The 24480-nt window shown below is 37.3% G+C and overlaps 1 protein-coding gene across 2 annotated transcripts in view; it reads right to left on the minus strand.

The window, feature by feature from the left end:
• Positions 1 to 10708: 10708 nt before the first annotated feature.
• The window catches only part of Hcf (Host cell factor), a 502792-nt gene continuing 489020 nt past the window's right edge, over positions 10709 to 24480 (minus strand). For both annotated transcript variants that reach the window (XM_090390794.1, XM_090390792.1), the window contains exons 27-28: positions 15919 to 15982; positions 10709 to 13149 (exon numbers count right to left, since the gene is read on the minus strand). In XM_090390794.1, coding sequence (XP_090246920.1) covers positions 13104 to 13149; positions 15919 to 15982 — 110 coding nt within the window. In that variant the 3' untranslated portion in view covers positions 10709 to 13103. The remainder of the gene's footprint in view (positions 13150 to 15918; positions 15983 to 24480) is intronic.

Here is a 24480-nt window from a genome sequence, read left to right on the forward strand (position 1 = left end):
GCTGAACTCTTCAGTGGGTTAACTTGGATCCTCCACTCTGCCAACCATCTCTCTAATATATATGTATACTGGTTTGCAATCTTCTAGTTGCCAGTTTTGGGCTGTGATCTATCCATTAATGCAGTTAATGTTGTTCTCAGGTTCATATCTGCTAAGTAGATTGATAACAGGAGAGAGCCTTGTGGGTACTCCTGCAAAGACCCTACTTCTGGACGAAATCGATTCTGTCTTTTAGGTATGAGTGGAGTATTCTTATCCACTTGATTGGAAAGCCGAACTTTATGAATTTGTAGAGGCCTTGATGCCACAGTTTGTTAAACGCCTTCTCTGCATCGATGAAGATGGCAGCAGTACTTATTTTCCAATTGAAACCTTTCGTAATGATTTCTACTAGCCTGTGGATTTGTTGAGCTGTACTATGGGCCTTGCGGAAGCCAAACTGCTCGTCAGGCAAAACTCCTAACCTATCCGTTCCTCTTCATTTTCTCTGTTACCTTTCCGAAGGTGGACAACAGGCCGATTAGTCTATAGCTCTCAGGAAGGTGAGGGTTTTTTCCTGGCTTCTTCAGTGGCACGATGATAGCTATTTTCCACACAGTGGAAAAATGCTGGAATCTGAAAATTGCATTGGTAATATTGGCGAGATGAACTGTGGCCTTTCTTAGGAGTAGTTTTACTATTTGGCTAGCTATGCCATCATGTCGCGGAGCCTTTATATTATTTAGGTGTGTGACAATATTTATTCAACCGGAGTAGTGTTCTGAATTAATAGTGTGCTCCCATAAAGTTGATCTAACATGCTATGAATTTTGTACATAAGGTTAATATTAAGGTTTGCATAAGATGGATTGCATTGAGATTCAAGGTTATCAGTGCTTCAGCTTTCATTTTATCCTTGTGAACTGTCCCTTTCTTTTCTTTTTGTATAGGGGGTATGAGGAATTTCCAGAAGTGATTTTCATCTTGATGTTAGCCAGTTTGGATTCCCATTGGTGGTTTCTGTGTTTTTGGAGAGCTTCCTGGACCTGTCTGTTTAGGTTGTTCAATACTATTTTGTCTTGTGGGGCTCTGGAAATGTATCTCTTTCTGGCTCTATTTTTTGCTCTGATTAGCTCCATGATTTCTTCTGGGATACGGTTGGTTGGGTGGAAGACAGTCGATTGTGTGATTGATTCTATTGCTTTCTGAATTTGTATGATTAAATTATTTACTGCTGTTTCAATCTCTTCCTTTTTACTGATATTGGGCACTGGACCAATATAATCTGGAAGAACCTTGGCTAACCTATCCCAAGGTATGAATGTGTGTGGAGGAGAGGATTGATCTGATGAACCTAGATTAAGCACTATGGTCAGAAGATAATTCGTTAACGGTTTCTAATTTATATATTGTATTTTATATTTTTGAAAATTACAATGTCTAGCACATCTGAGCTACCTGACGGCTGAAGTGAGTGGGCTTGGTGCGACCTATCACCATTGCAGAGTTGAATAGTGTGTAGCCTTTGGAGTTAATTGAAGAGCTGTGTTTTGAATTGAGGTCTCCTGTATTATTATGGAATAATTTTGTCCTAGTACGGAGTTTAGATCAGTTGTTAACAGAGGAATGTTCGGGAGTGTATATATATATATATATATATAAAAGCAGCATTGCTGGTATGTACCTTCACCCCAAGGTTTACGATTTGAGGATTGGTTATTGTATTACGATTCTGGTAACTCTTTATATATATATATATATATATATACACACACATATATATATATATGGCAGTGCCTCCCCCTCTCGCACTCAGTTCTGTCATTTCTGTAGTGTATCCACTGGTTTTAGGTTTATTGGCTGATCTTAGGTGTGTTTCACCAATCAGGATGATATCAGCACCGAGTCGAATCGCAAATTCTTGAAGCTCCAAGACCTTGTTCATTAATCCATTGGCATTCCATGCCACTATCATGAGCGACTTGGGTTTAATTTTTTTACTCATGACAGATAGCTGTTATAATGGTTTGAGTGACTTGGAGGAATCTCTTTCTGGAAGATGAAGGGCTTGTCTTGCTGAATTCCTGCAGCACGGTGGCAAGGGAGGCTGTTGGAACTCTCTGGATCAAGAGATGTGGGTAACTTAGTGCTTGCAGCCTCAGCATATGTTCTGATCATTGTTGTGGGTCGTGTTCCTTCCTGTGTGGTTGAAGGTGAGGCGTTTTGAACTGGGGGATGGCCCACTAGGTTGCTTAGGAGGAGCAAGATTGGCTTTTGCTGAGCCTCAATTTTTTGGATTGAAAAGGCATCCCTTGTAGTTGGCAGGGTGAGGTCCTCTGCAGTTTGTGCAGCAGGCAAGAGTAGTGCATGGCTGAGTGCAGGTGATGGCCTGATGTCCCTCACCGCACTTCAAGCACCTGTAGGCTGCCTTAAATAATTTTTGGTTGTGCCCGAACCTTTGGCACCTATGACACTGTCCAGCTGATGCCCTCTTTCTAAGTGGCTCAGTTGTTATTGAGTCTGCATACTACAGTTACATTGTAGATTTGTTTCTGTGTGTTGCTTATTTCCGCCAGTACTACAGGCATTGGTCTTTTATCTGCTCTGAGCTTCCTGCTCACTTTTACTGTGGAAAAGCCCTATCTGAAGAGATCAGTGCTCACATCTTCAGCTATCCCACATAGAACCACCTTCAGGTTCTTTTCGCTGGGTAAAGTGAAGATGTGGTATGGGACATTAGCATTGTCCATAAATCTGGTCATCTGTCTGTAATCCATGACAGTAGTGGGTTGTATTTTAACTCCCTCATCTGAGGTTTTGGCTCATGAGAATGAGATGTTTTATTCTCTGAGGGGTGACAAGACAGGGATCCAATTTTACTTATCCCTTAAGATGACAGGTGATGTGGATCTTTTCTTTAGGAACATTGAGTGCTTCTGTCCCCTTGTTTTGGGTTCTTCAACATTGGAGATTTTCCTCTTCTTTTTGACCCTTTGGAATTCTGAATCTGTTTCCAAGGTCTGATAACTGCTGTCTTGGGATGTAGCATCTTCCATACTTGGGGAGTGTGCAAAATCTGATTGCATCAAAGTTATGGGAATTTCACTTGTCATCCATATTGTCCTCTGTGACTGCTGGGGTGGGGGAGTGTCCAAGAGCTTGACTTTTCCCAGCCAATTATCACTCAGCAGTTTTCCTAGTGTGAAGAATTCCTTGAATTTGGCCTCATTCAGAAGTCTTGCCATGACAACAATAATTTAGAAATGTGTAAAGACACAGCTGGAGAAAGATTAAAGATTGCTCAAGGGTCCCGAGCAGGTTACAGGCAATCCTGTGGACTTTTGAGGGTCCACAAATCCTAGACTCTCAGGTGTCTACCAGCAATAAAATACAACTAGCTGTCCTACAGTAGGGAAAAGGATTGTCACGAATTCACTTGGCCACAGATTGAAATCCTACCTCCCTAAATAAAGCCATAAATCCACCACTGGTCCTCATCGCAGGTGGGGCCTGTGGGCCATTAGACCTCTTGTATATCTCATGCAGAGAGGGAGACAGTAGGAAACAAACTGTCTGCACCAGTGCAATGCATGTTTTGTGAAAAACCTTGTAAACAAACTAATCAGGCTCAGTCCTGATTAGTTTTAGTTTTTCTATCTTGGCTAACCAATCCCAAGGTTTTCATACATTGGGATAGGTTAGCCAAGGTTCTTCCAGATTATATTGGTCCAGTGCCCAATATCAGTAAAAAGGAAGAGATTGAAACAGCAGTAAATAATTTAATCATACAAATTCAGAAAGCAATAGAATCAATCACACAATCCACTGTCTTCCACCCAACCAACCGTATCCCAGAAGAAATCATGGAGCTAATCAGAGCAAAAAATAGAGCCAGAAAGAGATACATTTCCAGAGCCCCACAAGACAAAATAGTATTGAGCAACCTAAACAGACAGGTCCAGGAAGCTCTCCAAAAACACAGAAACCACCAATGGGAATCCAAACTGGCTAACATCAAGATGAAAATCACTCCTTCTGGAAATTCCTCATACCCCCTATACAAAAAAAAAAAAAAAGAAAAGAAAGGGACAGTTCACAAGGATAAAATGAAAGCTGAAGCACTGATAACCTTGAATCTCAATGCAATCCATCTTATGCAAACCTTAATATTAACCTTATGTACAAAATTCACGGCATGTTAGATCAACTTTATGGCAGCACACTATTAATTCAGAACACTACTCCGGTATATGCAAGTAGCCAAAAGATGTCACACCTTATTATTAAAATACTCTGGATCAGAGGTAGTTGCTGGTTATAAAATAAATTAAAAATGACTTCTGCATTACTTCAACCTTAATATCACTTCTGTATCTGGCTCCTACTGATGAGACCTCAATAAATGTTGAAACTGGTCCAGGTAGTGGCCTTTCCCTTAATGCATAGCATTATACATGTGTCTCACATCACATAATGTAAAGCACATATCTGTATGGATATGTGCTTTACATTATGGGATACTTGTTCTCTGTACCCAGATTATCCATTTAGTAACATATATATATATATACGCATTGCCCTGCCCTGAAAATACTTGTTGCAAACTTCATTTGCTTACACTTGGAGAAAGGATTAAACCAAGAATATAATATATCCTGGCATGTTTAATTTATTGTATCTTCTTCAACCTTCTGGTTCTGTCCACTGCTGGATGAAGGTCTCCCCCCATGATTTTCCAGATCACTCGGTTTTCTGCCTCTCCCATCCATCTCACTCCTGCAATTTGTTCCAGTTCATCTCTCCACCTTCTTCTTGGTCTTCCTCCTGCATCCATTGGTCTCCACTCTGTTGTTTTTCTAGTCCATCTCCCATCACTGCATCTGGCAATATGATCAGCCCATCTCCACTTAGCCTGTTTAATGTATTTTACAATATCCATGACACCTGTTTGAGATCTTATCCAGATATCTGTCTTCCTATCTCTTAATGTTATTTTTAGCATACTTCTTTCCATGCAATGTTGTGTTGTTCTCAGCTTTTTGTTTAGGGCTTCTGTTAAAGTCCATGCTTCTCCATGTTAGGACAGGAAGTATGTACTGGTCGAAAGCTTTCCTTTTTAGACTCATAAGGATGTCACTTCTAAATGTCTCTCATTTTCCCATAAGCCATCCATCTAAGGTGAATTCTTTGTTTAATCTCTTTTGTTTGGCACTCCTCAAAGGATAATTGGCCCAAATATACATATGAAGTAACTTGTTCTATTTCATGGTTTTCAACTTTGATAGTTCTATCATTTATTGTATAACCAAGTAAAAAAAAAAAAAACTTCCTCTTCCATCCTGTTTGACATCAGAAAAAACACGGAAGACCACCATGTGATCTTCCATGTGGATTAATAGTTAGTGGTGTCTTAGAAGACTGAAATGCAAAGTTTGACAAAATTGGAGACCTGACAACAGGTTAATATATGAAATTCAGGAAAGAATACATCGGGAAATTATGTTATTAACACGGGCTCAAGACTCACTGTGAGAAGTCCACACTAATTATTACTGAAACAATACCTATCATATCATCCATTAAACTTGACAAAGCATTAACAATTGTATCTGGCAACACATTCCATTCATTTATCACTCTCCAAGCATAAAAATATTCCTCAGCTGCTGAGCACACATAACTTCCATGAACAACTCTCTTGTTTTCTAAACCCAGAATATCCATTTAGTAATTTGTATGTTTCCAACATAATGCCTTCTTTTCTACTTATAAGCAAACTTCCCACATACCTTCAGTCTATCCTCATAGGGAACAGTTTGCAAATCCATCACCATTTTGGTCACATGCCTCTGAATCCTCTACATTACTTCCATAATTCTAACAAAGTCCAAACAACCACCTTTGCACACAATATAGTTTATAATGTAATGCTAGCTGAGTGGTTAGCATACCCACTTTCCAGCCAACAGGTAGTGGGTTTGAATCCCACCTTCGGCATGGATGTTTATAAAAGCCTTCATTGCCTCATCAGTTTAACTGTAATTCACTTCTCTGTACAATCAACAGCCAATAGTTTTTTCATCCCAATTTTGACACTTTGATACATTGAATGGGGAGCCATTATCCTTTGTGCCAACTACCAGACTATTTAGATCAAGCCACAGGAACTCTACACCAACTTTATCAACTACTGCTCTCTCTCAAATCATTTCTAATATCTTTAGTGTATAAATTAAAGAGCACTGGCAATGAGGCAGCCCCACTGGTCATCTGCATTCTCTTTGATTAACTTCACCATACTCTTCTGATATCTATCCTCATTAGCTTGAACTTATGCAATAGGCCTTCATGTTGTATTGTCATATGGCATTGAAGTCCAGCAGTATCATGGTGTAGCCATTTTCATTACTACTAAGATGTCAATTTATTGTAGAAAGGGAGTAAATTACTAAGACAGGACTTCACAAAGCCATGTTGCCCCACTACCACAGAGCATTCCATTCCAATCCATCTATTCTGAATTAATACATTCACTAACTTTCCCGCTACTATAACTGGGAAAGAAAAAATGTTTACAGATGATATGAATATCCACAACTATCAGTGGAATAAAGCATTACAGGGATAGATTACGTGTGCTCAAAATGAGCATCTGGTCTTTTAAGGAATTTCCTCTGTTATCTTGGAGAATAAGGCTTGGGACATCTGCAGGACATAATGTGTAATTTTATCCCTTAGTTCATCAAGGTGTGAAGGCAAGTCATGGTGGAATACCCATTTCCCCAAATGAATGCATCAAGTGATGAGATCAGGAGAACGTGAAGTCTAAATGTGGAGAACAGGAATTCTGTGAACATTCAAATGAGCCTCCCATGGAAGTGCTCTGATAAATAGGGTCTAGAACCGCATGATGTGTGACAAGTTGCTCTGTTCTGTTGGAATACCTGTGCAAATGGAATGTTTCTCGCATGACACGTCCTATGCAAATTCTGGGTGAATGGAACCAACACATTCTCGATGTAGCAGTCTCTATTCAAGGTCACAGTTGCACTATCCTCTTCAATTAAGTAGGGCCCAATTAGGCCATAGCTGGAAATTGCACATCATGTGGTGACCTTCTTGTTCGTGAAAGTTTCTCTCGGGCAAATTCAGGTATCAAGAAACCTGTAGGTTAGTCTGTTTACATGACTGCTTAGATTGAAATGAGCTTCATCTGAGAACCCGACATTATGGTGGAAGGACAGATCTTCATAGACATTGGCCAGCATGCATGCACAGTATTCCCACCATGCAGCATAATCCATTGCTATTAAATACTGACCCATCTGAAAGATGTACAAAAAGGAATCCAGCTCTTCAAGGATTCTCTGTGGTGACCACCTCGGTATCCCAAGTTTTGCTGCTGTTTGCTGCCGGTACATTAGAACCTTTTGATTAAGGCAACGATGACAATATTGCTTGGGGGCATGCTTACGGAAATGAAGAGCAAACTGTTCACAATCTTGTCGTAGGCTTGGACCATTTGCTCTACCAATTCTGGTAGAGCAAATGTTTATTGTTAAGCATTGTTAAACAATGCTTAACAATAAACATCTTTTCTTTCAATGGCAACACCATTGGTACAGCTAAATGTAATAGCGTAGATGCAACACACTTGCTCTTCTATTAATGTGCATGCAGTTGAATGCATGACTCTTAGCAGGTGTACTGAAGGGGGGGGGGTGTGTCAAACTTCAGTACTTTTTTTTGCTCCATACCATACGAACTGGTCTATTCATTACCAATCTCTCTCTCTCTGAGCATCCTCAGCAGCAGCAATATGATTATCTTACCTTCCCCTCCTCCTCCTATTTCATTTTGGCACTCTGCTCATCAGTGCTGAGACTTAGACTGATTTCCCTAATCAGACTGTTTAAGTCTTTGCACTTATCTTTAAAACATGGCCTGACATCTCATCCAATCCCATGGCTATATTCATATGAATTCTTAATATCCCGAACACGTCATTGTCATCTGTCTGTATTCTTATTTCAGTTCGTGTCATATCAGCCATTACGGTATCTCCATCTGGTTGATTCTGACTTACAGTGATTGTTCAATATTTCAACTATATCTTCTGGTTCTTCCCCCACCCTTCCCCTACCATCAACATTCATTAAAGTCATTCTTCCTTTGCTTACTATGTAGTAAAGGAACTCATAGATTTCCTTTGATCTGCTCAGCAAATTTCTTCTTACAATCTGATTTTGCCCTAATTGGCATGCTGGCCACTCTTCTTGACCATGCTCTGTAGTGCTTATGAGTCTGCTGATTTCTCCTCATATACTAACAACATTTCTTTTTCTTCCTGCAGATCCTGCTTAATGATGCTATTCACCATTTAACACCTATCTGATTGATCTTGGGTAGGTATTCTAATACTGCTGTCATTAAATATAACAGCAGGAATGCAGCATGCAGCAGCTCGAAGCTGCCTCCTGCTTAATTGAAAATGTCACATACTTAACCACCTCCCAGATTTGCATGATCACTCTCCTTGATTGGAGAGTCAGTGAAAAATGCTGATACCATCACCAGATCCAATACTCTCAAATCCTGGATGGATACCCTCTGTCACATTGTTATATGTAATTATCTCTCAGCAGCATCCCCCCCCCCCCTCCTGATTCAAAAATTACCTCTATGGTTTACTGATCTCACATGATAAGTTGGATTTAACTTTTTTCATGCAAATCAGTGCTTTATTGGTATATTTAAATATCCTGGTTTATTCTGATTTCTTTAGATCTATCATTACACAGAAGACAACCATGATACTTGGACGAAAATTTTGTCACTAATAAAAATTGTGTTTAAGTTTTTCAAATATAAATGTTATAAAGTTGAAAAAAATTCAGCACATTTAATAATTTGTCTGAATAAAGCAAATATATGTCTGAACATAAGCAAATTCTGTAAACATCTATGTTACTATTAACTTATGTACGAGGGGAGGGGGACTGAAAAGTTCTGATAAAAACCTAGAACAAAAATGACATTAGAATAACTGATATAACCACAAGAAAGAACATATGTTAAAACCCTTTAATCCGCATATTTCAACAAATCGTAATAATTTCTTCTTTTTCTTTTAGGATATACAAGAAGGCATCAGAAGTTTTGAAGAAATTCGAAGACACAGAGATATGGGTTATCATCAAGCTTGTGGGGCATATCCAACAGCTGTCAGATGGGTGGCCAAGTTTAAAACTGGGCATTCTGAGACAACAGATTACTCTCCAGAAAGGTCTCTGGAAGACCTTCCACAGAGCTCACATCTGAAAACACTGATGCAGTGCATGCCGCGATGCTTGATAATAGATGAATACTCAAAAACATTGCAAAGACTGGGGATATCCAAGGAATGAGTTGGTGGTCATCATCCACCAACATCTGGACGTGGAGAAGCTCTCAGCGAAGTAAGTCCCAAAATGTTTGAATGCCGACCTAAAGAGAGAATGTGTCATCACAAGGGATTTTTTGGGTCATTTTGAGAAATCAAGCGCAAATTTTTTGGATTGTATTGTGACTGCTGATGAAAAATGGTTTCATCACTATAATCCAGAGACCAAACAATAACCAATGGAGTGGAGACACAAAGGTTCTCCACCACCAAAGAAGTTCCAAACCCAAAAGTGAGCAAGGAAGGTTCTTGCCATTGTCTTTTGGGATATGGATTGAGTAATCCTCACCAAATACCTCAAAAAAAGGTTACAGCAGCAGCAGTTTATTCAACAGTTCTGAAGGAATCGAAGGAGGTGTGAAGGAAAAATTCCACGGGAAACTGAGCAGAGGTATGTTGCTTTTGCAGGACGACGCACCTGAATAAAAGCCAACATACAGTACACAACTTGGGCTTTCAATGTCTGTCTCACCCACCTTATTTGCCAGACCTAGCCCCATCTGACAATTTCCTATTCCCAAATTTAAAGAAACACTGGAAAGGAACAAAATTTCCCACAGATGATGATGAGGAAGATTGCTGAAGTCATATCTGCAGCTGAGGACTGGTTTGTGTAATAAGAGACCTTTTCCTCAGAAGATTGCAAATGATGCAGCAGTATTGTTACAAGTATATATAACACTTCATGGGGAATATGCAGAATAATGTGTTAGTTACATTGTTCTAACTCAATTCCTTCATGGTGATTATCATAACTTTTCAGCATACCCTTGCTGAATTAAATTAAATGTTGCTTTACAATGTAACTTGCCTGCCTTTTTTATGTTAACTTTTTTTTTTTTTTTTTTTTGGAATCATCCAAAGAGTTAGTTTGTCAAGTATTTAATGCATAGTGTGTGTAAGATTATCATAAATGAATTAGTTTGTGCATTTTCAAAGTTATCATGATGTTTGAGGGAAAAAAAAAATAAAAATAAAATACAATCTGATGATACAAGAGTGGACAAAGAGATTTTACACAACCACAGATGAAGAAATGCTTGGCTGATATAAACAAGGCTTTGGATTCTGTTTGTGTTTTCATAGAATGTAATAATCATTTCATACAACAAATCTTTATATTATGACTATTTGTACATGCTACTCACCTTGTTGAATATTTCTTTTTATGATCTTTAACACATTCCTAGGAATTATTTTGTTTTCAATATTCTTTGTTTATTTCTGTTTAAGTGTTCTTTCTCTTTATTTACTGTGTCTATAAAATACTCAGCCTCAAGATAGCATGAAAATTCTACATTTTTAATTTCATGTACACAAAACAGTGAGGTTACAAGTTTATACGAACTCTGAAAGAAATAAAGATTAAAGAAATGGGAATGAGGCATGTGACATAATAAGTCATTCATGTTTGTTATGTCTGTGGGGAAGCCCTGAAGAATTTTGAACATATACATAAAGCCAACTCCAGATAATAAAAAAAAAAAAAAAAATAAAAAAGGAAGAAATAAGAGACTCTTTCAATACAGATTATCTAGTGATAACACTCAGTTTAGAACACAACACTGTTGTTGTCAGTACTTTTTATACACCAATGGACTGCATTATCATATAGCATATAAAAATCTTACTTTTCACGAGTTTTATAACAAAAGAAATTTTATTTTACGTATCTGACAAGAAAAATCTTTGTATCAAGTATAGTGTAAACAGCATGAAACATATGATAAATGCATTAATCTACATAGGCTGGCTGTTACAATGATATAAACTAACTGTCTATAACAATATAAACAGGCCTTTATGCAATACGACAAGGAACACATTTTTAAAGATGAAATTTAACCTTTATCATGAATACAAAATAATCCCATGGGGGAAAAATGGAGAATGTTTCTCCAGCACATGTTTATTTTATTTTATTTTTTTGGATTTATGTACACTAATGTCATGTCATGCAGAGTTACTATCTACATCAATAAACCAAATAAGCAGAAGATGCCTTAAAAAAAAAAAAAATAAAATAAAATAAAAAACACTTTTAAGGAAATCTTGTTACGGAATTTTGTTTCTTGGCAAAAATTTATCCAGAGATGGCTTTACTTTATTTCTTGTAGCTATTTTATTTCTCTACCTATGCTAAGCAGTCTTTACAATAAACTTTTACACCAGTTATTTAACAGATCATATCGAAGCTGTGTACAGAAACGAAATATTTAACTGAATACAAATATGACAATCTAGTAATTTAAAGATGAAATGAAGTAACTAAAAAATGTCTCGTTCACAAGCATGAAAAAATAATACAGGCTGTACATTTTCTTTGACTTTCTTCTAATGAGTATGTCCAAGAAAGTGCAATTTTCTCCCATATAAGTATTCAGTTTGTGAAGGAAGATTTAAAAAAAAAAAAAATTAAAAATAAAAAAAAAAATTACTGTACAAGAGGTCTTGAGCATACTCATTAGTAACAAAGTCTAAAGACAAGCTTGAGAGAGAAAGAGAGAATATTTTAACATGTATATCTGATACAAACTGTTATATAAAGAAAGTTATGAAGTTTAAAGAAAATCAAGGCATGAAAACTTATGATTTTCATTAAATCTCAACAAACAAACCTCAAGCTTGTCTTTAAGTTGCATTAAAAAAAAAAAAACTTTGAAATGCACTTATATATTACACTCAAGGTTCATACCCGCACAAAACTTTTGCTTCTCTTTCTCAAATATGAACAAATAAAAACTCAAAGAAAGAGCATGATTTAAAAATCTTTTAGAACTAATGAGATAAAACTGATAAAAACTGCACTTTGAGATGCAAAGTTGACAGTTATACATAATGTAGGAATAAAGAATGTCTTTATGAAGATGTTTTTATTTGAAAAGTATAATGCCTCAAACTTAAAACTGACATTTTCACTTCTGTTTATGAAGTGGTAGTCATTTTTAAATAAGTTTGTGACACCAGCATTTAGCTTCTTAATATCCACATGGAAACAATGTTAAATTATCTCTCTCAGTGCAAGATAAATAGTAATTTGAAGGATGGTATGCACTGTACATTATTTAGGTAAAATTTCATAAAATATTTAAACTTTCACTAAAGGGTCATTATTCTCCAATATTTAAATACTTTTCAGCATAAAATATTCTAAGATTAATTTATTAACGTCATGATGTAGGATATTAATACCAGTTGTTCACATCAATCAATTTTTTTTTTTTTTTTCTATCAGGAATTTCACATTTGAGGGGAAGGGCACCGGACTGTTTCTTTCTTTTTGAAAGGGTGGATAAATGTCACATCCACCCAGTTAACTGGAAAATAAAATACACAACTGCTCCTTGATTGTTCTCTTTTTTGACCCTTCAGAGCACGGAAATTAGATAACAAAAGAGGCCATCAATACTTTCATCATCATTGATATCTTCTTCTTTTTATGTTTAGTTCTATGTTTAGATCACAAGGGTGGGAGGGAGGGGGAGAGAGAGAGAGAGAGAGAGATAGAGAGAGAGATGGGAAGGAAAATTTGTGATGAGTGAGATGATGGTCAAAAAAGATATTTTAAATGTACAACACATGCTGGGTCCCAGTTGTTCCTTTTTTTTTCTTCTTTTTTTCTTCTTTTTTAATAAATGAATGTACAAGATTATTGTCCCCAGTTGCAATGCTGATCTTTGCCTCATGAATTGTCCTCAGTTTTGAACTTTTTGGCTTGGGCACCAGACCTATGACAAAAAAATTCAGCATATACATATACATGTATGAGTTTTTCAGTTTGTATTTAGTTATTTTAAATTTTAATGAAATGTTTCTGAAACTTAAATGGTTTAAACATATAATATATAAATATGGTCGAAGGCAAAACACATTATGTACTCTTTGTACTCATTATGTCAATGACCAAAACAACAGCTTTGCATCACGAAAACAAGCTAGTAATTTCTTGTAGAAAGACAGTGCTCTCTGCTCTTTTAAAGGATTAGATAAATGTCACAACCACCCAGTTGTATTACGTAGAAGATAAAGTACATTTTCCAGTATGCTGAGAAAGCTACTGATGTTTATGTTAGATCAAGTAGAGAAACCTGATTCTGTCTGTTGATTTGTGTATTACAGGGTAAAGGAAGCACATGTCACAAATTGTGGTATGTGCTTCCAGGTCAAAACTAGGCAGAGGGGGAGAGGAGTAATCTGTTTCAGGATATATTAGAAACCAATAGTTAAGATCAGTCTATATTTGATTATTTAAAGCAACTAACAATAAACAGCATCTGTGTATATTGGTAGCATAGTACTGGGGGTGGGGGCAATGGCTATCTATAGTGAAAATCATTCCCCCACCCCCAACGAACATCATACTACACTGATGCAAGCAATGTTCTTCCCCCACAGTCATAATGCTGAAACAAAAAGGAAAATATGAATAGCACACATGAACCAGTTGTAGAATGGCCTTTGCTAGTATAAGGGGGCAGGCAGGACCCTTTGTAAATCAGTATGCGAAACAGCCACCAAGCTGAGAGGCTGTGTTCTTGGGTTACATGTGTTTTTGTAATGTCATGTTTTAATGGTTCAGTGATATTTTCTTCTGAAATGAAACAATGGATTTTAAGGAGTAAAGAACTACATCAAATTTGGTGATAATACTATAATACAAAGCAAAACTTTTTTGTGGTACAAATACTTCAAGGATCGACAAGCATCTGTCAACAACGATGAACATTCTGGACGACTGTTGACAAGCATAACACCAGAGAGCATTGCAAAAGTGCATGAGGCTATCCTTGCAGATCATAGGTAAACTATCCATGAAGTTTGTGGGATTATAAGACAGTCATATAAGACTGTTCAATGCATTTTGTTGGACATTTTAAACATAAGATGCATTGCTGCAACAAAATCCATGCCGAGAGACTATTGAGTGACAACCAGAAGAACATCTGTTGCAGTCTGCAGGGAGCTCAAAGAACTAACCACAGATGATCCAAACATCATCTTGAAAGTCATAATTGGCAATAAATCATTGGATTATGATGATGACCCTGAGTCAATATTTTTTTTTTTTTTTTTTTTACATCCAAGTCATTGTCCACAGGGAATTCCTCCCCCTGGTCAAACTGTCTGGCAAGTTTTACTGTGCGGTTTTGAAGTGGCTAAGAGACAGTATTTGGTGCAAATATCAAGACAAGTGGAATTCCTTAAGGTGAAATTCCAGCTGAAAGGGCGTTGTTTCGACATGACTGAGGAGATCCAGGCAGAATCATAGGAGGTGCTCAACACAGTCACTCTTGAGGGCTTCCAGGGATGCATAGGATCACGGAAAAACAGCTCAGATTGCTATATACATGCCTAATAGGACTAATTTGAAGGAGAATGTGAAAACTAGGAGTTAGGATAAATTTTTTATGGTCAAATTGTCCAAACGTTTGGATAGTGCAAATAGTCCTATGCTGCACAGCTGTAAGCCAAGCACAGTAGAAGTTTTATTAATTTATTATTATTAATTTTTTTTTATGAAGGGATGTCTGTCATAGGTACAAGTGATCGTAAGTTGCACATGTCATTAGTTGAGGACTGATTATTTGTGTGTGCAAAAATTTATTTATTTATTTATATATATATATGGCAAGTTTTACTGTGAGGTTTTGAAATGGCTAAGAGATACACTAACCACTCGGCCAGCCAAGCTGGCTGGCCGAGTGGTTAGCGTGTCTGCTCTCCAGTCAAGAGGCTGCGGATTCGAATCCCTCCGTGAGCATGGATGTTTGTGATTGTCTGTGGAATTATTAGTGGTGACGGTCGGCGGTAGATGGCGTTCGTGTAGTTGCAGTCAATTGGTGGATCGTGAGTGGTGGAAGCAGAGCAGTAGAGTAGATGTCCTCCCTCAATGAGTCTTTGGGTTCCCTGAAGGTGACAAATATTAATAATATATAAAAATGAAACTTCCACCTAATTTTTCAGATGGTCACACTTTGACATGTGGATGCTTGCAATGGATAACCTGAGTTTTATGGGAGAGGAAGGCAGTCCTACTTCCATGTATCCTTGACTCTTAATAATAATAATGTAAATATTTCTTAAAGTAACCAATCATTAAACCTCTTTCAGATCTCAAAGTCGGGCTTATTCAGTATATGTAATATTGCTATTACGAATTTAACTCAGAATAAGAATCAAGAGGGAAAACAAAAACTGCCTATCTCATGCTTTATCTGAACCTATGTGCCATACACTCAAGTGTGGTATTCAATATTTTACTTCAGCATTTCTTAAAAAGCAGTGCAGAGACACTCAATAAAAAAATGGAGCAGTTTTAGATACTATTTCCTATGTAGATGTAAGATACTTTTGTTATTATTATTATTTTGCTCCTTTTTATTGAGGTAGTACATCTGTAATAAGTTATTGCATGGAATTTTATAACAATTTTGCTTAAAACTGAAACTTTTATCAGCTTTACAATAGGAAAATAAATCTATCCAGTAGTTACTTACATTTCTGATCCGGGTCGTTTGGATGCTGTAGAAGCATTCCTACTAACAGATGGATTGGATCCATCTGAAAAAAAAAAAAAATGTATTTTGAAGAAAAAAAAAAAAAAACATATGAAGATTCAGAACATTATTATAAATCTAAGTCTCTAACAAAGATTGAGAAGCAATCATTTATACCAACTACAATTTGTTAAAAAAAAATGTATAATTAAATTTGAATCTATTCATCTCTAAATACAATACACATAAGGATTAACAAAACCAGTCTTTATAACATCCATGGCTGTGTGTAGGCTGCTAAAAAACATAGAAAAACAATGCTGACCAATTGTTATTGTAACAAACGGTCAGCATTGTAAATTGTAAAACATAATAACATAACAACAGTAAAAGATAGACTTTAATTGGGTTTATATAGGTCAAATATATTTGAAACTAAGTAAGAAATACTGACAAGTTTTGCCAACTTAGCTGTTTGGCTTCTTCGGGGTAAAAAAAAAAATAATGGATACAGAACAACTTAAACACTAAAACTGTTCATGAAGAAAAGAACCGAATACAATTGTATTTTTTATAAAAAAACAGAAGAACGCATACATCACACGCATGGAGCGTGTATGATGTCAACTGTTGTTATGCAGGAACGTTCTGTAATTAGCAGCAAGATTTAACTCTGGCATGCTTAAAGATCTTATGAGGGTCTTCCAAACATCAGGCAGAATTAATCATTGGTTTCTATTTAGGTTGTGTTTAGAACGGATAACTGTTATGGCTTCTTTTATGATACGGGAGCGGAAATCTTCCTCTAAGTAGGACATGGAGCTTTTTCCCCATTCTATGGTATGGTTTGTCCTGGAGAAATGAAGCAAACCCCGAATTGTCTTCTCTGTTATTGTTTACGTCTCCTACGTGTTTTTTTTTTCTGATTTCCAAACTTCTAGAAGACCAATATAGTTTAATCCGCACGAACACGGGATGTTATAGATACCGGCATATTTGAAGAAAGCATGACTGTCTTTCGGAGATCTTAAGAATTGGCGGATAGTCTTTAAAGGTTTAAAAGTCACTCATATTCCATGTGGCTTGAGGAGTGTGACAATCTTTTTGGAAACTCTCCCAGTATAAGGGATTGCGATGATGTAATTATAATGTATTTCTTCAGATTGTCGTTGTGGGGGATCACAGAAAAGTATTTTATGAATAAATTTTCTTGGGTAACCATTGTCTGTAAGGTTTTTTGATATCAGGGATAGTTCATCTTCGAGATCTTTATCCTCTGTAGTGATGTGAGAGGCCCTATTTTTTAGCATGTGTACGATGCTTAGTTTGGGAAATGTGGCATGAAGATGTGAAGTGCAAGTATCGACCTGTGTTGATTGGTTTGCGATAGACCGTAAGGCTGATGCGTCCATTCATTTGTTTCTTAACTAAAGTGTCCAGGAATGGTAATTGTTTGTTTGTCCTTCTCAAGTTCTAAGGTGAATTTTATTTTGTAATGGAAGGAGTTGATCTTGGTAAGAAAATCAAAAAGATCCTTTTCTGTGTTTTTCTACATAATAAAAATATCATCCACATATCTCCACCACACTGTGGGGTTAGGGTCTAATTGAGACAAAACTTCACTTTCAAGTTTCTCCATACAGAGATCCACACAAGGGGGGTGAAAGAGGGCTGCCTATTGCAAGGCCTGTTAATTGTCGGTAGATCGTTTCATTCCATAAGAAAAAATGCAATTTTAAGCAATGATGGAAAAGAGAAGTAATGTCTTGAGGGAAGAGGTTTCGCAAAATGCTGATTACTTCATCTACTGGAACATTTGTAAATAATAATGTAATATCCAGGCTTGCAAGAATGTCTGTATAGGAGATCGAAATGTTGTGAATTTCTTATGTAGGTATCCGAATTACGGATGTGTGCCTTAAGGAGACCTGCGAGATGTTTCGATAATAAGTATGTGGAAGAATTAATTCCATCAACTATAGGGCGCAGCGGTATTTCATTTTTATAAACTTTGGGAGAGCCATATAGGCTCGGCGTTAGTGGATGCAATGACTTTAATCTTCGTTTTAAGTCTGTTAGCCAGCTGTCCATTACGCAACAAGTTGTAATTTTCATTGTGATTTTTTTCAGTGGGATCTGAATCTAAAATACAGTAGGTAGATGTGTCAGAGAGTAAGTCTGTGATATTTTCCTTGTAGTCTCTGGTGTTTAAGACAACTGTAGAGTTCCCTTTATCTGCTTTTAAGATGATAATTTCTTTATTTTTCTTCAACCTAAACATAGCTCTTTTTCTAACGTTTTTGTTTGGAGCTCTTGAAGAAGAGAGAATGATAGTGCCTTTTAGTCTGAGATCATTTGCTATTGGTTCTGGTAATGATGAAACTGTCTTTTCTATGTTACATATGATGTCCACTTTAGGAATTTGGTCAGGGGCAATGGCAAAGTTGAATCCTTTCTTAAGTATACTAACTTCCAGTTTTGTTAAAACGTGATTGGAGAAATTGAAGATTACTGTATTGTCTGGCAGATTAGGTCTTGACATAATTTTTTCATAAAGAGCGTTGAATTTTTCAATTTGGCTTTGCTTGTTGATAGAAAAGGCCTTGTGAAAACTATTCTTTATCATTCTGTCTAAAAGTGACCATAAGTTTTGGTCTATATTGCTGGAGATGTCTTCATATATGTGATAGTATTGCATATCTGCTTTGCTTAATTCAAATCTAATATGTTGTATACACTCACGTAAAAGAGCTAAGGATGTTTTGAAATATATTTGTTTAGTTCTTCGTGAATGGAACCATTCTTTCATAATGAGAAACTTAGGAATGATATTATAGTTCCCGCATCTTTTTAAGAAAGTAAGGTGGTTAATCAGTTTGGCTTTTTTTGCATTTAAGTTGCTCAAAATCTACGTATCTGGTGCTTTATTTCCCCATGGAGACTATTCATAATGATTAAAAGTTATTTTCGACCAAATGAACTATGGAAAAGATGACTTCAATTGGGTTTATATAGGTCAAATTTATTTGAAACTAAGTAAGAAATACTGACAAGTTTCGCCAACTTGTCAGTATTTTTTTTTTGTTTGTCAGTTTGGCTTCTTCAGGGTAAAAATAAAAAAAAAAAACATACAACTTCTCGTTTAACAATCCATTTTACCACCATCATATTATCTGTGTGTCTGGATTCTACTTATCCTTTGTCTAATTTTTTGTTCAGTTTCGGCAACCCCTTTCCTGTTTTTCCTAACAGTCCCACATGCATCGGCACCATTTTTATGTAGCCAGTCATACAGAAGAGGGTCAGAATATCAATTGTCTAACCACAATGTGTGCCCTTTCTGCAAATACTTTGCCACTAGGGTTTGCACCACGACCCCAGAAATCCCAAATTCACGTTCTGGAATAATGTCTGTAGTTGCCCCTGTGTACACTACAAAATCTAACACACATCCAGTCTCACAGTCACACAACACAAAAACTTTGATCCCGAATCTATGTCTTTTCGAAGGAATGTACTGTTTGAACTGGAGGCGGCCCTTGAACAGTATATTTTGAAAAGGAGTAAATACTTCACTGTAGGTTTTTCTCAGATGATAGATAAATGGTTGTAGTTTGTGTAGTCTTTGTCCCAGAACCTGAGTTTCATTGTCGTTGAAATGTAAAATACGTAAAAGGAATCTGTCACTGGACATGTAGTCTGTGAACTGTGGTGTATCTATGAGGAAATCTTTGGACCAATATTCTGCTATTGTTAGTTTTTTTAACCTAGCCATAAGCATTATGATTCCAAAAAATATATATAATTTCTCTTGGGTGGTATTTTTCCATTTTTGCAAACGAGATTCAGGTGCTGGTGGTAGTTTCTGAGTCAAAAATACATAATATTTATTAGTTTCATCAGCAATATGTTGCATTATATGAAGGGGGGAAAAATAGTTTGAAAAAATTAAAAACAGTTGAACCATCATCTATAATTGCTGAAATACCTGAATTGTCATTATTGAATTGGTGAACTGTTCGACGAAAATTTGTATCGCGCCATTGAAACAATGAAGCGTCAGTATGATTTCTTTTTGCGGATCTTTTTTCCATCGTAGCAAGGTGGCCATTTTTTCCACACTCGAGTTAACTATGAACGAAATTGAGAAAGAGGCCTGGACTTCATTTACGATGGTTGCGAATAATTTTCTTGGAAACAAAAAAGCGTGCAGTTACAACGATCTAGTGGAAACAATGCTTGAAAATTTCCAGCGCCTAGGTTGCAACATGAGCATAAAGCTTCATTTCCTATACAGTCATCTTGATAGATTTCCTGAGAATTTAGGTGCTGTAAGCGATGAACAAGGCGAAAGATTTCATCAAGACAAAAACTATGGAAGATCGGTACCAAGGAAGATGGGATTCTCACATGATGGCCAACTACTGTTGGAGTATTCAAAGGGATTGCCAAAACAGAACACACAGCAGAAATTGCTACAAACAAAAATTTATTCCCTGAAACTCATGTGTAAGTAAAATTGTTATTTTTTTATAAATATTCTTGTAATTTTTAATGAATATTGTTAAGTAGTTATGTATCTAATTATTGGCCTCTCTCGCATTCAAAGCGCCAGTACGTGCCGTTGCAGGTTCTTACGCATTTATTTGTTTACTAACAAGCGAGAGCAGTGAGTGCTCCGCTTCTGATCTGCGCACCGCTTTGAATAATAGGCTATATCTTCGGGAATTTTTCGAATTTCTTGATAAAAAGTTAGGAACAGATTTTTAAAAGTACATACTTTCAGAAAATAATATTAAAAAATCGATTTTTTTTGATCCTCTAAATAGTACTGCCTCCTTAAAACTATCAAAAACTTACAAATTAGCAAAAAGAAATTGCCATAGAGGAAAAACCTGATGTGATAGAGAAAAATGGGTTTGATATTTGAAATCAGCGCACCCAAATTAGTAAAAAACAAGTCTCATATAAAAGTCAGCAAAAATTGTGTTGGACTGTGTTATCCTTCACACTGTCCTCTATAGCAGTGTTTCCCAAAATGTATGCATAACCCAGGGATATGTGGCACTTTCTTTTCTTTTTTTTTTGTGGTTTTATATTGGAGATATATATGGGGGGGGGGGGGAAATGATACCAAAAAAAAGTAGTATATGGAAGAGCAGAATCCAGGAGAAAGGAGGTGATTAGTAGTGTGCCACAGAGCTCTGTGCTTGGACCACTGCTGTTTAATTTGTACATGAATGATATAGGAAATAATTTGAAAGTAGATATTCAGTTGTTTGCTGATAATGCAAAGTTGGGCAAGATAATATTTAATCAAGGTGATATGGAGAGCCTGCAGGATTATGTAAATAGGCTGATAGTATTGTTGTTATTATTATGATTCAGGCCTCCATAGTCACAAGACTCATCATGGGAGGGCAACCCTAGGAAATACAGTCTTATCATACCACTTCTTGAACTTATTGACCATTCATGATTGCACCACTCCTTACCCTCTTACAACTTCCTTTTGTAACTTCCAAGGATTGCCCCCCCCCCTTGTCCTTGCTCCTTCCCCCTGTTCCATCAAACAAAAGAACTCCCCAGTGTCAACCCTGTATCTTCCTCTCAACAGTTTAAAAGTCTCAATCATATCACCTCTCCTTCTTCTGTCTACCAAACTCTTCAGTCCACATTCTCTCGGCCTATCCTCATAACTAACATTGTACAGTCCTGATATTATCTTTGTTATCCACCTCTGCACTCTTTGCACGGTTAATTTATCCCAATTGTATGAGGGCAAAACAAAATGATTGTCATTTTTAATGTGCAAAATTGTAAAGTCGTTCATTTTGGGATACAAAAATTAAAAGTTTTTTAATTTTTGTATCCCAAATATGGGAGAACTCAGAAGGATAGGGCAATGGAGTGACTTCCAGTTACTTATACTGCTTCGCAGTAAGTTAACTGGAAGAGCAAAGAGTTTTTACTACTCCTCGCCCTCCTGAAGGAGAAATGGATTACCAGAGATTCAAATCGATCCTTATCTCTCAATTTGCCAATGCCAAGAGCATAGGACCGAATCTCTGGAAACTCCAGAAGATTGTTCAGAAGGAAAAGGAAGGTGTCCCAGACTACTATAACTGGTTGCTCAGTTTCACGAACTCGTTGAGCATACCTGAGGATAAAAAACGCCATTTAGAGTAGGCTGTTTTTCAGCATTTCCGAGTTGGTCTGAGATAGGAGCTGAGGGAGGCAGCATATGCAAATAGAATAGCAGATCTAAAGGCGTATTATGACACCATGATTGAGAAGGAGCAAATCCTTGGGGATATATATCCATCTGCAACTGCGAACCAAGCGAATGCTATAAGGAGCAGTGGAGAAGAGAGTAAATGCCAGAATCTAGCAAAGGAGAATTGTCAGAAGATGCAAGGGAGTACGGAAAGAAATAAAATTCAAGCAGTTTGCAGTGTCATTACTGATACCTGCAAACCAGGCAAAATCCACTCCCTAATTGAAAAGGAGGTAGAGAGATTACAGCAACCTCTTATGCAACAGCTCGATCAAGTAGTCAGCATGTTGACGATAGATTGCTCCAATGAACAGAAACCTCTGGAGTCACAAGATCACTGACCTAATACATGAGGAAGTTCAGAGGTTACAAAAACTGTTATTAGATAGAATGGAGAGGGTAATGAAAAAACTTAATGAATTGTCAGCCAAATGTGGATCGGACTCTCCTTTGTCTTCAGATGGAGAGGGTAGAAGAGGCTGCCATCGAGAGATTCCTCAGTGTTATAGTTGTAACAGACTATGGCATTTGGCCCGAGATTGCTTTATAACATCGCACTCCTCGAGACACCGGTATCAGCCCAAAGCCATGTCCCATATTTGTGCCAGACCCGTTGATGGTGAGGCAAGACAAGTTGGGGAACAATTCAAAGGAACAACAGCAGAAGTGAGGGTTGGCAGGAGGGATCTCAGTGCACCCCTCGATACAGGTTCTCAGGTCTCCCTGATCTTGATCTCTGAAAATTATCTTAGGAAACTGGAGGGGGGGGGGGGGGGGGCTGATGTGAGTAGGAGAGCTGTGAGGATAAAGAACCCAGTCAAGCTTTTGGGCATATCTACCTCCACGACTTATGCCATGAGATACATAAGACCGAGATGAGAGATACTGGGGTTTGGTCTACATGTTTGGCACAACTTCCTGATCCTTCCCAAGAACTCGTTGTCTAGTGAGGGATTGATATTAGGAGAAGATTTTCTAAGGAAGCATGAGTTCGCATGTGACTATCCCAGAGAGAGAGCATTCGATTCAGAGGAAGAGAAAAGAATGCTATAAGAAACTAGAAACCAAAGGAAAAGGGAGAGGGGCACGTAACTGACACTGAGCCGGAATCAGACATAGCAGAGGTCAGGAAGGGAAAAGAGAAAACTGAAACAGAGATAAGTCAAAGGGGAGAAACGGAAGAAATTAGTCTAATCAAAGATAGATGCTCCAGTCTAAATGAACGCGTTGTGAGGGCCGTAACCAATCATGATCATCAAGCCTCAATTGAAGCTCCAAATGCTGATAATGAAATAGCACTAAGGAGAGAGAGAGAGACTGAGAAGGAAAATTTTCTCGGGGACAAATTTTTTTTAGAAGGAGGAGGCCTTTGTTAGATCTGAAACGGGCGAGCTCACTCTAAATGAGATCACCTTTCCAGAGTCTAACAGAAGACATCCATTAAATGAGCATACTTATCATTTGGCACAATCTATGTTTTAAAAGAAATAACAACTGGCAAATTAGATTAAGAACTGTTTGTATTGTAGTTAGTGTGTTTATACTTTAATGTAACTGTAAGTCAACAAAAAGGGCTCACATGAGAGTAGTTATCAGTGAATTTCTACACGTGAAAGAATGCCAATAATTCGGTAAGAAGGGGCAAAGATCTCCCAATACTACAATAGCAGCGTAAGCGTATGTGGGTGCCACCTCTAAGAAAACATCAAGGCGCATGCATACCCAGTATTGGAAAGCCCCGTATGAAGAACGGTGAAGTCGCCCAGTCGGGTACGAATCGCAAGGGCGAAAGGAGAGATCAAACTCGGAAAGGTGACCTGCAACACATAAATGAACCCCCCCCTCCCTTTTGTGTATTCACACTGTGTGCTTCAAGTGGTCACTGTGATTCAGTTCTTATCTTTAAGAGCTGATCTCCAAGAAATCCCAGTATGGTACCGCCACACAACACGGCAAATCTTGAACGCAGGCCGTCGGTAAGGAATAGCATCGACGTAAATCCTTAGTAAAGAAACTGAGCACCCGATCCAGGGAGAGCACGTGATCCCCACGTGGCAACAGAACCAAGGCAGCCAGAACTTCTTAAGAAGGAAGGATGGAGAAAATCCCGAAAGAACCTAAGATAGTGTAGATAAGTACTTTTACATGACTTGACTAACAGAAACGGAAGAAAGTATAACTCGAATTTATGATAAAGATAAACATGAAGAATTATTATATATGTGTGTGAATGACTCTATACTATTAGACTGAATTCTAAGAACTATTAACTTACTGGAGATTCT

This window comes from Typopeltis vanoorti, chromosome 3 (genome assembly GCF_054136105.1).
Source record: "Typopeltis vanoorti isolate ZY-2024b chromosome 3, IOZ_Tvanoo_1.0, whole genome shotgun sequence".
Classification (NCBI taxonomy): Eukaryota; Metazoa; Arthropoda; class Arachnida; order Uropygi; family Thelyphonidae; genus Typopeltis; species Typopeltis vanoorti.